The sequence below is a fragment of the Eulemur rufifrons genome, chromosome 29, assembly GCF_041146395.1.
Source record: "Eulemur rufifrons isolate Redbay chromosome 29, OSU_ERuf_1, whole genome shotgun sequence".
NCBI classification, from domain to species: domain Eukaryota; kingdom Metazoa; phylum Chordata; class Mammalia; order Primates; family Lemuridae; genus Eulemur; species Eulemur rufifrons.
The window spans coordinates 50,747,139-50,764,479 of record NC_091011.1 but is presented as its reverse complement, the minus strand read 5'-3'; the positions used below and the strand labels follow the sequence as shown (position 1 = coordinate 50,764,479).

Here is a 17,341-nt window from a genome sequence, read left to right as displayed (position 1 = left end):
TTTCCTCAAGATGCAAAAATCCAAAGAATAAGTAATGATTGCCAAAGGGAAGAAGAAGAAATAGAAACATTACCAAGGGCTTATTTTTAAAGCTATGAACAAAGGAAAGCTGAATCAAAGGGCCTTCTCACCACCTAACCATGGGAGACAAGACTGGTTTCCTCAACTTGCTGAGTGCATCTTACTCCTTCCTTGTAGTCCTGCTCTGACTCACACCTCATCCCAGGTGGCTCAACACGAAGGCTTAGCCTCATTACCAGGTCTGAGAATTCTCTCCTCAATGGGAATGGGGTGGGGAGTGGTGAATGAAGGATTTAAGCTCACTGCCCTGTGAGGGAAGATCAAGGCTTGCTGGAGCTGGACTTTGGGTCTGTTTCCCTGTTTGCTTCTCCATGTCTAAGTACACATCTGAATGGTCTGTCCAGGACCTTAGTCCTTGTAGTATTGTCTTGTTCTGGCTCCTCCCTTCAGTTCCTGCCCTGAACCCAATCCCATGGCTAGTGTCTTATTGTACCTACAGTAGCGTATCTTGATCTCTCAGCTTTGCTGTTGCGCTTTCAACGCCTGACAGAATGTTGCCCATGTGTTTATATTTTGCTTTGAACCACACGGCAATATATTCTGCTTGGCTTTCTTATTACTGAAACAATTTTACACCATCTCACAACCAAAACCCAACCTAGGCTAAAGACATCACTCCCATCTCTTCCCACACCGCTACCAGATTAATTTTCCTAAAGGCAGCTCAGAATCATCCACAGCTTCCCACAACTTGCTTAAGTGCGGATCCTCAAAGATCTAGCTCATGGCAAGTCAAACTGGACCACTTCTCATGAATGTCTCCCCTTATCTTCTCCTCTCTTTGTAATCTCATCCATGCTATCTCAGTGGACAGTTCTTCCAATAAGCCCATTCAGATTTTAGCTCCCTTCTATGATCTAATGAACATTACCTGTCTCTCTTGTAGTATTTTTTTCTGTGCCTTACCTAAAGCATTTATTTAGTTGGTGTTGGGTCCAGCTGAGAGGTCATTGAGTTTCAAAGCCAGGATGGTCACTTTTCACCAGTTGATAAAAAGTATCTATTTAAAAAATAGCCCTCATTTCTTCTACCCAAACATATTTCAGTTGGCTCAAATATTTAATTGTAAAAAGCAAAACAAATGCTGAAAGGAAATATGGTTGCATATCCTAAGAACAACCGTAAATCCAGAAGACATGGAGGAAAAATTAATCTAATTACAAGCAATGTTAATACTACTTTATGGCAGCCAAACAAACAACAAAGTTAAACTGGAAGGAAGAAGGCAGGAAAAAAGAATCTTCCCAATACATGCACGAGAAAAGTGTATTTCCTTTTTATCCAAAGAGTTCTTATAAATCAATAAGAATATTATGAACAACACAACAGAAAAATGGCCTAAAACAAGAACAAACACTTTCACAGAGGAAAAAATATAAATGGCCAATGAAAATGTGAAAAGATACTCAATCTCATGAATAGTTAAAGAAATGTGGAGATACTGTTTAGCTCTTTTAAGCAAGCAAAGATGAAAAATAAATATTAAATGGCTGCCAATGGCTATTTGTAGGGATCTAGATTATGATCAAGTTTCTAAGATATACATGTTTGGATTTTTTTAAATTCTTGGATTTTTAAATATAAGAATACATTACCTTTCTAACCAGAAAAAAATTAAGATACATTTAAAGAGTCAATAGTTTACCTAATGGAGAAGCAGTAAAAATTCTTGTTAGAAACAAAACCCAAACAAGGTTGAATTAAAGCCAGGTTGGTCTTTGAGGTTTGAGAAAAGAGAGCAGCATTAGCTTGAGAATCTAGTGAACTTCAGGCTCATCACAGTTCTTCCCTCCACCTCCCCAACAGCACTAACAAGTAAGTGGGAAGGCAAAACCCAAATCAGAAGTAGGAATGGTGGGCGTAGCAAGGTAGAAATGTTCAAAACGTGTAAGAATCATGGAATGCCTGAGCTGGTACAAACATCAGAGGTCATCTTAGTCCAAGCACCTGCTCATTTAACAAGTGAGGATACCAGAACCCAATCTGGTTGAATGATTTGCCCAAAAGCTATTGCCTAGTTGGTGACAGGTTTCTATCACACCAGGCCACTGTTCAGTCTTCAAATGTACAACTTTTCCTGGGAAAGAAATCTCAGGGAATATGATACAGAAAGATCAGAGTTGTCTATATCCCCTTGGCAGTCTCATAGCCTAAGTCCTGATGAAGTGAAAGGTCATTCTTACAGGGGACACAGCAATAGGGCAGCTGAGGGAGAAAGTGGTTACCCATTTGAGGATCCAACATGTCATTATAGGCAAAATCATAGATCCTTGGTAACCATTAATGAAATGAAAACTAAAATGGATTTAAAGTGACATTGTATCTATTCCTAACTAGTGAAATGATAAAGACCCTTTATGGTGGCTACGCCATATGGTAGCAGCTGGCAAAGAAACTGTGACTGATCCCCTCCTGCTGGAGAACATTATCTGGCAAATGCCAGCTTGAGTTATAAAATTTTCTATCATTTCATTTGGTATTTTCAATTGGGGGAATCTGCAAATTTCAGTAATTATCATTTATCATGCCTCTGTTGTGTGTCAAGTCCTTTTTTGTAAAAAAAAAATAACAGCTTTATTAAAATATAGTTGATATATCATAAAATTCGCCCTTTTAAAGATTTCAGTGGTTTTGTTAAAATACAGATACATTCAAGTGTTTATTTCTTAAACGTGTAATAACCTCTCACGGTAGGTTTAGTATTCCAAATGTAGAAACTGAGAAAGTTAACTCAGAGTTACTTGTCAAAAAACAAGGCAAAGTTTTAACTTTTTTTGACCCACATATGCTCACAGTGGCAATATTTAGAATAGAGAAATACTGTAAACAAACCAAGTTTCTAACTTTAGAGAAATGACTAATTTCACACATTGATATAATGGATGGCTGAGTACCCATTAATGACAGTATCTGGATGATGTATATGTGAAATGTTAAGGAAAAAGAACAAAAATATGTGTATATACTAATTATAGTTATATCAAAGCAAGTGTATATACATCACAAACATAATAATCATGTTTATAGAATATTTTTAGGTTATTCTACAGAGTTGCTCAAGTGACTGATCACAATAAAATGTCTTGTTTAATAATAAGACAAACCAATAATTATCAGTATAACTTGTTATAGAACTAAAGTGAATGATTTTTCTTTAAACCAAACTATTCACTTCCTAGAGCCACCAATCTTGCCATTGGTCTTATTAGGATCATCTAAGAACATCTTAAAATCACACAGGACCTCCCCCAACCACTAGAGATCCTGGCTCTTCAAAAGGAAACCTACAGAAGTGCTCTGAGAGGGTTGTCAATTGGCAATGACGTCCCTAAAATGTTTCCACTAGTCTCTAGCATTCCATACAACTCAGAGATAGGGCTCTTCAGACAAGAGTGAAACAATTCTCTTGTCCTCTGACTGCTACCACTCTGATCATCCCTAATCCTGTGGTAGAAAGGACCTTTTTAGTTGGAACACATCCCCCAGGCAATTAGGAATCTCTGTCCTAAGGAATACATACATTCACAATGTTTTTAGCACCTCCCTTTATTTTCTCCCTGCCCTAACCCCTTCACAGATTCTAAATTAAAGTCTCAGACATACACTTTTAGGCATCTTCCTGAAGTTTCTTATTTCTCAGTATAGAATTAGCTACATCATAACTTAATAATTTAAATACTATGTTGAGGAGCAAACAGAAAAACGTCCTGGGAAGCAGATACCTGCATGTTAACAAGTTTGTAGTACACCCCTTCCTTCTTCATCAGCTCGCTGTGGCTTCCTTGCTCCACAATGACTCCATCCTTTAACCCAGCAATGACATCTGCATTTCGGACTGTAGACAGTCGGTGAGCTATCACAATGGTGGTCCTGCCTTCTCGGGCCTAATGGGGAAAAGGACAAAAACCTGGTGACACTGTCAACATGCACAATTAAGCACTTGGATGGATGCTGTTTGCAGCTGATGAGACAGTTTACATTCCAGATCTCCATGTGGTTATGGCAAAGGCATCACTCCTCTATGAAAGATAACAGTCAGACTTGAGTTCAGGACCAGACAGGTAGCCAACCCCTTCCGTATGAGGATAGAGTACTCTGGAAGCTTACCGTAGTGTCAGTGTTTCCTCAAGAAAAACAAAAGTTTGACCCTTCTTAAGTATTTACACTTGTCTGAGTTGCCCAAGCTGTGCGTTACATGGAATGCTAGAAACCATAGCAGAAATATTTTAGGCAAGTCATTGACAAGTGCCAATTTTTCCAGTGCACTTCTGTAGGGTTCGTTTTGAAGAACCCGATCTTAGCTGTAATTCTGATGGACCGCGTGCAGGCAGTTTAGGTGAAAATATATTATGGATAGGTATTGTTCAAATCGTAGTTCAAAAACCATCTGAATCACAATCTCTAGGTGGGTCCAGTTACTTTGCTCTTTAACAAGCACCCTAGGTGATCATTACACATGCTAAAATCTACAAATCACCCCTCTAAGTAGTTCAGTGAGCTCATATGTCTGCTTGGTGGGTTTGTGAATGGGCATTTAAACGCTGGATAATGCCCATCAAATTATTGATGTTTTAACATTAATAATGGCTGCTCTTTCTGACACTTACTAGCCCTATAAGGCCAACAGCTTCTTAGGACCACACCTACTCAGATAGTAAAATCACGTCATTAGGATGGTTAGCAGAGTCTAATTCACCTAAGTGTTAAAATATATATTTAAAATGAAAGCCTAGATTCATAATAGCCAAAAAGTGGGAATAATCCAAATGTTCACCAATAGATGAACAGATAAACAACATGTAGTATATCCACACAATGGAATATTATCAGGCCATATAAAGGAAGGATGTTTGATGCATGTTACAACATAGATGAACCTTGAAAACACTGAGGTATGTTAAAGAAGCCAGTCACAAAAGACCACACACTGTATGATTCCATTTACATAAAATGTCTAGAATAGGCAAATCCATAGAGACAGAAAGTAGATTAGTGGTTGCCAAGGGCTGGGGTGAGGGTGGAATGTGGAGTGACTGTTTTCTTTTTGGGGTGGTGAAAATGTTCTGGAATTAGATAGTGGTGATGGTTACACAACCTTGTGAATATACTAAAAACCACTGAATTGTACACTTTTAAAGGGTGACTTTTATGGTACGTTATTTATATCTCAATTTTTAAAAGAAGAATAACCATGAAAATTCTGAAAAAGAAGTTAATGAGAGGGGAATATCCTGATATTAAAGCATAAAAAGCTACAGCAATTAAAATAGTAAAACCTAGGAGAAGCTAGCACATGAATAGGCAATTTGATCAATAGAACAAAATGTAGAGTCCAGAAATAGAAATGTGGTATTTCTATTTCAGTCCTTAGAATAAAATAAACCCAGATGAATCAATTGTGTTTAAGGAAATATAAAAGAGTAAAATTATTAAAAAGAGAGGGAGGCTAGAACATAGCCCTCCTGAACAACATTTAAGGCAATTCTTTGATTTTTAGTATATAAGCCCTAAAGAAGCATTCACAATATTAATATTTACTTATATGCAAGTTGCATGGCTTTGTCCACACATGATAAGATACAGGAAATAATTGGATTAATCTAATTATATTCATGATGCTAATGTGCTGAATAAATTCCTAACTGTGACTGTGTTACCATTATGATGATAGAGGTTGATGATATGTCAACAGATCCATGCAAAGGAGCTGGAACCAGACTTGTATGTGAATGACTGGTGTGTAGGAGAAATAAAGTATGTGTTTCTGAATTTAAAAGTAAGCAACCATCACTCTTGACCAAGAAAAGTTTGCCAAAGTAGAGTTTTGGCACAAAGATTTTTTTTTTTTTTTCAGAGCTCATTCCGACACCCCAATGATGACAAGACATTGGCAAAGAAATATCCTAGCTTCAAGAACATCAACTGTTAGGAAATCTGGACCCTCTACTAATTTTTGATGTTCAGGGTTGAAAGGTAGACCTGAACAATGGGAGTACTAATCCATTAGCCTTTCTGGAACTTCAATAAAACAGCATCACAATGAAACCTTTTCAAATCTTTTTATGAAAATCAAAAGTCCTTGGTGAAGGACTGTTACCATAGTCCTTCTTCTGTGGTAACACCATGTGTAGGAATGTGCATGTAGGTATAAGACTTCATGATTATTGGCTTTCTTTAATTGTTTACATAGCATTCACACACAAATCTTCCTGAGAAAATAAGGTTTATACAACTTGTCTCTAAAATTTCGAGAGGTAGTTTGGATGGAATTTGTTAAGGAACTTGCACATTTTATTACTAAACTTTCTTAAATCAAATATATTTACGTATTTATGTTTTTGAAACCCATTTCTAAGTTGTCATTTGACTTTGGTATTTATATTGTGTTGTTAGTACAGATGACATCAGCATTAACCCCAACAGTGTACCAAGATAAGGTTCTTCCTGTGATCTATGAGCTTAGTAAAGATGCTAGTGAGAGACTTAGAAATATGTGAGCATTTGAGATTCCCAGGACTTGGGAAAAAAAAAAAAAAAAAAAAAGAAGAAATATCTGAGCATGACAAATAACCTCAGCATCCTTAAAATGTGTTGCTTATTTATATGCTTAGGCAAATACACAATCTGAACTTTATTTCCAGAAAAGTATCCAATCACCTTCGTGAATAAATAAAAATGATGTTACAGCCTACAAAATAGTTTTGAGTATTTTGAATGATTCCTCAGATGGACCAGTGTCTGGGTAACTAGATTTCTTTTCTTTTCTTTTCTTTTTTCTTCTTTTCTCTTTCTTTTCTTTTCTTTCTTTCCCTCTTCTTTTCTCTTTTCTTTTCTTTCTCTTTCTTTCTTTCCTTTATCTTTCTTTCTTTCCTTTCCTTTCCATTTCTTTCTTTCTTTATTTTCTTCTCTCTCCTTTTTTCCTTCCCTCTTTCCTTCTTTCTCTTTCCTCTTTCTTTTTTTCTTTCTTTTCTTTCTCTTTCTTTTTTCTTCCTTCCTTTCTCTCTCTCTCCCTCCCACCCTCCCTCCCTTCCTTCCTTTCTTTCCTCTTTCTTTTTTCTTTTCTTTCTTTCTCTCTTAAAATAAGCCCTTTGCACTCCTATTTAACACATCTACTTTTGATCAAAGCAATAGCTCATGTCTAAGAAAAAAACAAAGCTAAATGGCTCGTTGCACAGGCCTGGATCTGGGCTCACTGCACCATGGTCAAAGCAAGCCACAACCATTTACCTGTCTCTGAAGACAATGTAACCTGACAGAAAGGCGAATAAGGCTCCATGAGATAGCTTCATTTGCCCTTATGTTTATGTTTCTCAATCCAGATTCCCAAGCATTGGCAAAAATTTTCAATAAGGCTCTAATTTGGTGACCTTAGGGTGTTTAGGGTCTACTGACCTTATCCAGAGCAGCCTGTACCTCTACTTCACTTTCTGTGTCCAAGGCTGACGTGGCCTCATCCAGCAGAAGGATCTTGGGGTTGCGGACCAGGGCCCGAGCAATGGCGATCCTCTGCTTCTGTCCACCACTCAGCTGGGCCCCTCTCTCTCCAACCAGGGTGTCAAATTTCTATGACATAGAAAACATGGACGTGCTCTTGAAGTATGTTACATAAAATAGGCTAGGGAGTCTACAGAAATACATGAAGACAACATGGAACTTTATCTTGACTATTGTATCATAAATTATAATAAATAAATACTGAATTTTTAAAAACTACTGCCACACTCTGTATAAAGTTTTATATTTGTCAGGGACCAGGCTATACTCCTTAACCCCCTAACTGAGTCATTCAAGGGATTTACCTAGCAAAGTCAGAAAAGCTTTCATCTCAAACATTATTAGTTAAGCCATCAAAGGAGGAATGAACTTAGTCCAATGAGGTGAAATTCTAATGTTGAGGACAACTACATTACCAGGGCCTTTACCTGTGGTAAGTTCATGATAAACTCATAAGCGTTGGCAGCTTTGACAGCTTTCTTTATCTCATCCATGGTTACATTTCCACGGCCGTAACGAATATTTTCAGCAATTGTGGTAGAAAATAGCACTGGCTCCTGACTCACCACTCCAATTATTTCCCTCAGATACCTCACATTGAAGGTCCTAATATCCTGCCCATCAATGTTAACCTGAAAGAAAGAAATAATTCCTATTAGATATTTTAAACCACCTGATATCTAAAGTATTGGGACTATTTGTTATAAAAAAGTCTTAGCTAATATTTAACTTATTTCAGTGATCAGAAATAACAAACATAAATAGCAATATGTAAGAATAAAAATAAAAAGCTGCATACTTATATTTATTTTCTTATTTATAGTTTTTTCATGAGTGGATTATTCTTCATAAGCTATATGGGGTTTTATGTGTTTGGCATGCCATTATTTTTACTTACCAATATTAAATTTAAATAAAAATGCCCACTTACCTACCTAATCTACATATCATTTTGATGGCATTATGATATTTTATTATTTTTAACACACCATGATTTACTTTATTTCCCACCTTTTGGACATTTGGCTTCCTTCAAAAATCATTGTAAAAGTAGAGAATTACCAAGTTGAAGAGTATGATTTATTTTTTCTCCTTTGGTAACAATTGTTTATGTCTACAATGACTGGTATTTGCTAGGCATTTATTGCTTGTTGAATAAACAATCCCTTAAAATACTTTAATAATTTACAATGTCAGCAGGAATATATAAATATATATCTGCTTCACTGTAATTTACTAGCAATAGGTTTTATCATTTTAATCTATCTCTTTCTAATTAATAGGTGTGAAGTGATACCTTATATCTGTTTTCATTTGCATATATTTATAAGTGAAGCTGACCATTTCTTGAAACTTTTTTACAAATCTGATTTATTCTCAGAAGATTTACATGGTCATACCCTATATCCTATACCCTATACCCCATATCCTATAATGAATAGGATGCCTTCATAGTCATATTAATTTCTCAAATATTAAGTATAATACTTTTTCTATATATATCTCATAAATCTTTTGCTCCAATTATTGCTTTTTTATCACAGTTTTATTGATTTTTATTAGAAAGAGGTTTAAGGAAAAACTGAATTAATCAACTGTACCATTGGGCATTTCTTCTGTTATTTCAGTGGTAAGAAAATTATTAAATCATTACGTGAACACTGAACATCTCTAAGTTATAGAATTTCTGAAGACCTTTTTGTGTTGCTAACATATTCTCTAAGAAAATATGTATTACTCCAATAATAATACTAGATACTTTTAAATCACCCTCAATGGTTGTATTTTACTAGGTTCTTTTTTAAAAATAAAGAAAAATATTTATACCTGAACTAACATAGAGTTTACTTTAGTAAATGAGGATGGACCTACATTTCCCCTTAGTAATATCAGATTTTTTTCCCAAGAATACTTATTAATTTTATCAAATAAAATAAATAATTTCATATAGCCTAGAAAACTTTGTATTCATTCATTCCTGAGATCTCTGTTCCATCCCAATGCCTTTTTATGCTTTTTGGGGTTTTTTTTGCCTTGTAGTCTTCTGTTTTCACAACTGTTGTGTTATAATACATTTTAATATCAGGTAAACTTGGTGCTCTCAAGTTGGGACAACCGAGGAAATTCTGAATACAGACTGTGGACTAATATTGCATTAATGTTAAATTTACTGATTTTGATAATTGTTTTGTGGTTATATAAGAGAATGTCTTTCTTAGGAAATACATTCTGAAGTATAAGTGTATATATAATACACACACACAAACACAGAGAAAGAAAAGATAATAAAGGAAGTAGGCCAAAATATAAACAATTAGTAAATCTGGGTGAAGAGTATATTTGAGTTCCCTGCTTGCAATTTTCTGTAAGTTCAAATTTATAAAAAAATTTTTAAATGGTAAAAAAAATACACCCTATGCAATTATTGTCCCCCATGTTTCCAGAAGTTTCTTAAGGGACTATCCCACTTTCCCCTTTAGCTATTCCAAAGTTTAAGAAAACTCAACTGTCTTTGATGAATTTAATTGCTATCTTAAAATATCTGGTGATCCTGATTGTCAACAATTGTTGTCAACAATTGCTATACAGAATACGTTTGACCAAACCCAATAACTCTTTGAAAGTAATTCTCTCAGTGGTTTGGATGACTGTTTTCCAGTAATTTAGTGGGTTATGAAAAGCTTAGTTGGAACAGAAGAGAGCTGTCTAGCTTCTGTGGCCTTTAAGGCTTTTATTGAATACATTTGTTACATCAGCCCAAAGCTGTGACTGCATTATCCATATGCATTGCAAGTCCTGGCCTCTTTACAAAAATTGGATTCACATGCAGATTTGTTACTAAAAAAACCAATTTCAAAGGGCCAGTTTGTATCCAGCTCCCCACGTTGGAGACCTTGGTTCTTCCCACTTACCGTACCCTCATCAGGGTCATAGAGCCTCTGTATCAGCTGAACCATTGTGCTCTTCCCACAGCCACTGCTCCCAACCAGGGCCACCGTCTGCCCACTCTGCACCGTTAGGTTGAGGCCCTTTAAGATCTGTGAGGGAAAAGAGAAAAAGAACACACTTCACAGCAAAGCCCTAAAAGGAGAGTAACTCAATTCAATTTGAAATTTTAAAAAATGTATCAAATAAGGAATATAACCCCCAAAGGAAAAAGCATGTCCATATCAAAATAATAGAGACTTTATTCTTTGAGATAATTAAACAATCAACTGGAGTTAGGAATTCCTGTAAATATTACTTACAGTACCTTGACATTAGGGCGAGACGGATAAGAAAAATGAACATCATTGAACTCCAAATTCCCTTTGATGCTGTCTGGTTTGTGTCCTCTCTCTGAAAAACTGTCAATTTTAGGATTCTAAATAAAACAAAATTTAATGACTATTCCATCATAGGACAAACAATTACATTTTTAAGGAATATGATTCAGCAAATTCCAAAAACAGGACCCAGAATGGCACAATCTCCCTCACGTGAGACAGACCCCAAGGTAAAGACTATGTGTGTACATGTGTGTATGTGTATGTGTTGTTTACGGAAATATTCCTTTTCAGATAACAGGCTTTTCCTGAAAAGTGCCTAAGAGATATTCTATTTCATCTCACACAATACTTCACTTTAAGTTTTTGGCATATCCTCATAAATTTTCTAAATGGTCAGATATGCATATTTATACAACTGCAATAACAAAAACATAACATAATTGATATAGCCAGGTATTTCAGCATTTAGTGTAAACTAGTTTATTAATAAATAATGAATGGAATGGATTGGGTTGAGAAGACTAATTGAATGATTACAGCAAAATTATTTAGGAACCATGTAAACTTTCAATACATTTGGAAGCTGAGCACTTTTTTCATGACCTGGATCAATAAAAAAGGAGATGTGGCTTAGATTAAATTATAAAATTTCAGTTGTCTACTTTACATTTTATCTGTATAAATGCAGTGACATACTTTGGTATGTCAAAACTATTTTCTTTTTCACTGTAGTCAGTTCAATTTATTCAATATAGTTGATTCAAAATCATATTAAACATGCAGTGATCATTTTGGGGAAGGCCAACCTACAGCAAAACATACTGTCAAATTTGGTCCCACCAATAATTTATCTACCACCCTATCCTATGTAGAAATCATAATATTCTCAATCTGGCTACAACATGAAAGTGATAAAGAGAAAAACTAGGAAGAGAAACATCTTTGCTCTGTCCTGTAATAATAATATGTTAGTGCAGATGTACTTTCCCCAAATGAGATCAGTGTTTTATTATCTCAAGATAAACTTACAGAAATATTAATAAGAGGCATTTTGTTTCATTCATTACTAAGAGGAGATCGTTAATTTCATATAATTAAATTTCACTGTAGTCAGTACAATTTACTCAATATAGTTGATTCAAAAATATATAATGTAAAGCCAGATTTAATTATCCAAGCCTCAAAGACTTTTTCAGCATTAAAAAAATACATGACTTACATTATCAATAATATCAAAGATCACATACGCTGCTCCTCTTGCATTGGCAAAAGCATCAATACACGGGGCAGCCTGACCAACACTGAAAGCTCCTATTAGGATTGAAAAAAAGACCTGAGCAAAAGCACAAGAAGAAAAGTTACAAGTCACGTTCTGGCATTCATTCTTATCTACAATATTATTTTTTTTTTTCAAACATACTACACAAAGGATTGAGTTTAGGTTTATCCTTTAAAAATTTTTTTTTAGCAAAGGAGAAAAATTTACAAGGTTAATACAGCATTTCATTCCCCAAATGTGTTTCTCCAACCTCAAAAATAATTTTTGTTGTCTAGTTTGCCAGACTGTTGCTCTTGTCCTGAATGTACACAGTCAGACAGATTTTTCAAACTTATTTTGTTGACTCTGAAGCTAATGCCATCACAGAGAAACACTTTCCATCAATATTATCGCTCTGTCCTATATGGCTTCCTCTAACTCTTGCATGGAATTACACAGAATGTTTGATATGAAACACAGTAGATTCTGGCCTCATGGAATTTTCCTTAAAAATGCCATTTTACATATATACATATATTTTATAAGATTTGTAACATAAAAAGTAACAGTTCATACATTATTACACACTAAATCATTCCAATGTGCACTGGTTAGTAATTCCTTTACATGATTATTCTGTTGTATAGCACGCAAAACTTAACACATTTCCCTTCATATTTTTTTCACTAGGAAAATTAATTGATATAGAGAAGCCCAGAATATAGCTTCAGGAATCTAGATTAGTAGCATAACTTAACTGAGAAAAACACAGGTGAAAGAAATTATTCTTTTCTCTTTGAGCATGGTAAAACTCCTACATATAGTTTGGCTTTTCTCAAAAGATAGTAACACTTCACATACCCAAAACTCAAATATCAGTCAAACATCTATCCCCTATTTGCAGTACAGATAAGGACCAGTAGGAAAGAAAGAAACCTCCACCAAAATAGATGTGACAAAGCGAATGCAATAGAGACCCTGCCCTTTTATGCAGAGGGCTTTGCTTGGATCCCTTCACTGGGGAACAGCACTCTCAGCCCTGCAGGGCAGTGTCATTGTCCACATACTCCAGAGAGGAAACTAACACCAGACAGGACCAAGTCATCACAAAAGGTGAATGGCAAAGTCAGGATTCAACCTCCCTCCTTCATAAAACATCACTAGTAAATGAGCAAGTGAAGATAGGTGGAACGCTTCCAAACTGACAGCCAGAGAGGACACAGAAGTGAGAAAAAATAGACTCAGCAGTAACGCAAGCTCATCTGGCCAAACAGCCTTCAACCCCTCAATGAAGTCTGAAGACACCACTAAACAAAGCATTTTGAAAACATTAATTTTCATAATGACCCTAAGTCATCATCAAAGAGCCAAATTATGTTCAGTATCCTCTGTTTAGGAAGATTGGGAAGTGCAGGTTTTAAAAGATTTCTGTTTAAATGGTTACATGTTTTTCTGATTGTCACTGACATGGAAAGATGATCACAAAATATTGCTACTTTATAAAAAAGGTTACAAAAAGGTATACATAATATGTTTATTTAAAAGGTTACAAAAAGATATACATAATATGATCCCCATTTTGAAAGAAAAAAATGTGTGTATATATAGAAAATGATCTGGAAGATAAACACTAAAATTATCATCAATCGTATATAAATTATTAGATTATAAGTAATTTAATTTTAAAGATTCTGTATTCTAATCCTTTGTATAATTAGTATATATTACTTTTATTATCAAAAAATGAGGCTGGTCCGAAAGTAGTGAGTTATCTCACTTGATTGTTCACAGTCAGTTACAGATTGAACTCCTTGTTCTACTACTTTCCCCCCTCCTCACTACTGCACTTGACTAGTCTTAAAAAAAAAAAAAAAAAAAAAATGAAGCTATTTTCATTTTGATAAAGAAAAACAGCCAGGTGTAGTGGCTCATTCCTATAATCCCAGTGCTTTGGAAGGCCAAGGCTGAAGGTTTGCTTGAGGTTAGGAGTTCAAGACCAGCTTGAGCAAAATTAGCGAGTTGCCACCTTTACAAAAAACAGAAAAATTATCCAGGCACAGTAGCATGCACCTGTAGTCTCTGCTACTCAGGAGATTGAGGCAGGTGGGTCGTTTGAGCCCAGGAGTTTGAGGTTGCAGTGAGCTGTGATGATGCTACTTGCATGCTATAACCCAAGCAACAGAGTGAGACCCTGTCTCACAAAAAAAAAAAAAAAAAAAAGAGAGAGAGAAAGAGAGAGAGAGAAAACGAAAAACAAACTAACACAACTTCTCTTTCTGTATTTCAGATAGCTGATGTTTGTTTGTCTGTTTGTTTTTTGAGACAGACTCTCACTCTGTCACTCGGGCTGGAGTGCCATGGCATCAGCCTAGCTCACAGCAACCTCAAACTCCTGGGCTCAAGCAATCCTCCTCAGCTTCCCAAGTAGCTGGGACTAGAGGTGTGTGCCATCACACCTGGCTAATTTTTCTATTTTTAGTAGAGACAGGGTCTCACTCTTGTTCAGGCTGGTCTTGAACTCCTGAGCTCAAGCAATCCTCCCGCCTTGGCTTCCCAGAGTGCTAGGATTACAGGCGTGAGCCACCGCGCCCCACCCTGATGTTTTAAGTAATGTAAATTTAATGTTCTCTTGTACAGTGACCTATCTATAATAATAATGTTTACTTTATTATATAAGAAACTCAACAGCAGAATAAAGATGGCTTCAATTCATATTTGTGCATTCATAAATTTATTCCATTCTTAGTTCCTTTCATATGTTGTATATATTTCTCAAATGGTCTAACCACATGCTTTCTTTCTTCTCCACACTCATAATAATTATGCTTTGTATATTCTAGAATGCCAGCTCTGCCCAAAGGACAGAGCAAAGATTCACCAAAAGACCAAAACCAATAATTATGCTCATCCTTCAAAGAGGAGGGATATAAAAGAAAAGAGAAGGTAGATGGAGAAATAATCTTTTCAGAATCCTCATAAATATTGGAAAACTACTTACTGTCATAGCATTTCCAATAGTATATTCTTTTGCTATCACTAGAGTGGATCCATACCAGAAGGCCAGTGCATATGATGCATATATTAACAGGAAGGCGATGCCCATGGAAATGTTTGCTGAAATAGCTTTTTTAATTCCGATCTCTTTGGCATTTTCCAAATGTTTCTGATACCTACCAGAAAACAAGATGGGAAATGTTATAATGAAGAATAACAATACATAATCTGAGCCAATGCTCACCTCCTATATAGTTGGAGGTTTAAGTAACAAAGCCATCAGTGTAATAAACCCACCATAAGACCCAGCTTTCTGGGAGTTGAACCAATTCAGGATCAGCCAAGATTAGAACACATCCAAGCCTTCCCTTTACTGGCCTGGACCCATCTCTTTTGGTGCCTACCAGGCCAACCAATGTTCCTTTGGCTGTTCCAGAATTGAAATCTCAGCCCTGGGATATGAAAGAGCTTTCCCAACACCTTCATGGCCAGCATCACAAGTCAGGGTTAAGAGGGAAGGAGAGAAACCAAGCCAATCAAGAATTGATTGTAAACACTACTGGGCCTCTTAAACACAGTCTTAACTTAGGTCCATGTGTCTTCTCTGAAGAACGGAAAATTTCCCTCATACCCATGAGATGAGGGATAGAAATTTTACTTGTCGTTATACACAAACCTGGGCTTCTCTCTTTGATTTTCCTTTTTTTAAAATCAGGCTGACCTTCATCTTTTAAGCCAGTACAAGATTATAAAGTGGTCACTCCTTAATAGATAGAGGTTCTTACCCAATTTTTCTAGATTTTACTTTCATCATCTGTAAAATGGAGTTAATAATGCCTGCCTTGCAAGATAACTGTGAGGTTGATAATTATAGAAAGTAATTAGTACAGTACAAACTTGGTAATCCCTATTACTATTATTATGAGTGTATTTGTGTTAGATTTTCATTTCTTCTTGAATTTTTCCCATTCTATTACTGTCACATTTTTGAATAGTAATTCAAATGCATATTACTGGCTGCTTGAATTTGATATAGTTACATATGCCTAAAATGGTTTTGTTAAATTACAATATTTTTTGCCTCAAATTAAATTAAATCTACTTTTCCATGCTTTACCCAAAGAGAGTGCAAAATTTAACTTGGGCTCCCTGAAATTGGGGGAAAAAAAATCCAGCAGATATATAAGGAGACGTTAGGGGGGGAAATATCATGCAAATTAGGGTGTTTCTCTTTGTATCCAAAAAACCAACGCCACTACTTTTTTTACAGTTTAACGAAATGATATGGGAATTCATTAATTTTTAAAAAATATATTCTGCCACCAAAATGTTTGTCTCTTTAGTTACATAAAGCACCCAGCTTTTCAGAGTACTCTCCTGCAGGTCGGGTGCCGTGTTCGTGTAGAAGAGCGCATCTCTGGGGAGACAGCCAGAGTGCCACGTCCACCGCTGTGGCTACTCCTGTGTGGCTGGGCCTTAAGGCGAATGCAGGAAGATTTACGTCTGCCCCTATGTGACACAAGGCTCCAGTGACAGCAGTGGACATGTCGTCATTACCTTCACTGAGTCAGCTTGCTTACCAGGGCTAATGGAGCGGCACTGATTACACTGACATCCTGAGGTCCAACTGAGGGTTAGTGTGGTCTGTGTGGACTATTGTGTACAGGAAGCAGCAGTGAGAGAGAAAAAAGGAAGAGGTTAGAGAACCAGAAACATGTTGGCTTTGAAGAGGAATTAAGGAATAGAAAAGTAGAAAATGAAATGGAGGGGACTAGGGAAACTTTGTTTTTAATGCTGGACAATTTCCAGGCAATTTTTATTTCAAAGAGTTGTGGGTATCAGGAGTTCCGTAGAACAGCCAAAGAAAACACTTCACATGGAATCATATCTCAACTATATTAGGGAGTATTACTATTTAAATAAAATATTAAATGTTCATTAATATATTTACAGAAAGCAGAATAGCTTTTTTCATGGGTGTATACTTATCTCCAAACTCATTGAGATGTACACATTAGATACCTGTACACAGCTTTTCATATGTCCATGTCAATCATACCTCAATAAATTTTTTTTTAAAGCAATTGCCCAGGGTCTCAAGCACAGGGCCATACAGAAGAGCTTACAGCATCAGAGGCTTGTAAGTTTGCCAGGCTTATCTTGGACCATTGAGGCCAAAAGCCAGAGGCCAAGACGGGAAGCCTTGCCTCATCCTATGGATGACCTACATGGCCCCGCAGAGAAT

At 36.0% G+C, this 17,341-nt stretch overlaps 1 protein-coding gene across 3 annotated transcripts in view; it reads right to left on the bottom strand.

Moving 5' to 3' along the window:
* Positions 1-17,341, bottom strand: part of ABCB4 (ATP binding cassette subfamily B member 4) — a 64,360-nt gene that overhangs the window by 27,509 nt on the left and 19,510 nt on the right. For all 3 annotated transcript variants that reach the window (XM_069462410.1, XM_069462411.1, XM_069462412.1), the window contains exons 9-15: positions 15,101-15,272; positions 12,064-12,177; positions 10,829-10,939; positions 10,488-10,613; positions 8,004-8,207; positions 7,474-7,644; positions 3,804-3,965 (exon numbers count right to left, since the gene is read on the bottom strand). In XM_069462410.1, the coding sequence (XP_069318511.1) occupies positions 3,804-3,965; positions 7,474-7,644; positions 8,004-8,207; positions 10,488-10,613; positions 10,829-10,939; positions 12,064-12,177; positions 15,101-15,272 (1,060 nt within the window). The remainder of the gene's footprint in view (positions 1-3,803; positions 3,966-7,473; positions 7,645-8,003; positions 8,208-10,487; positions 10,614-10,828; positions 10,940-12,063; positions 12,178-15,100; positions 15,273-17,341) is intronic.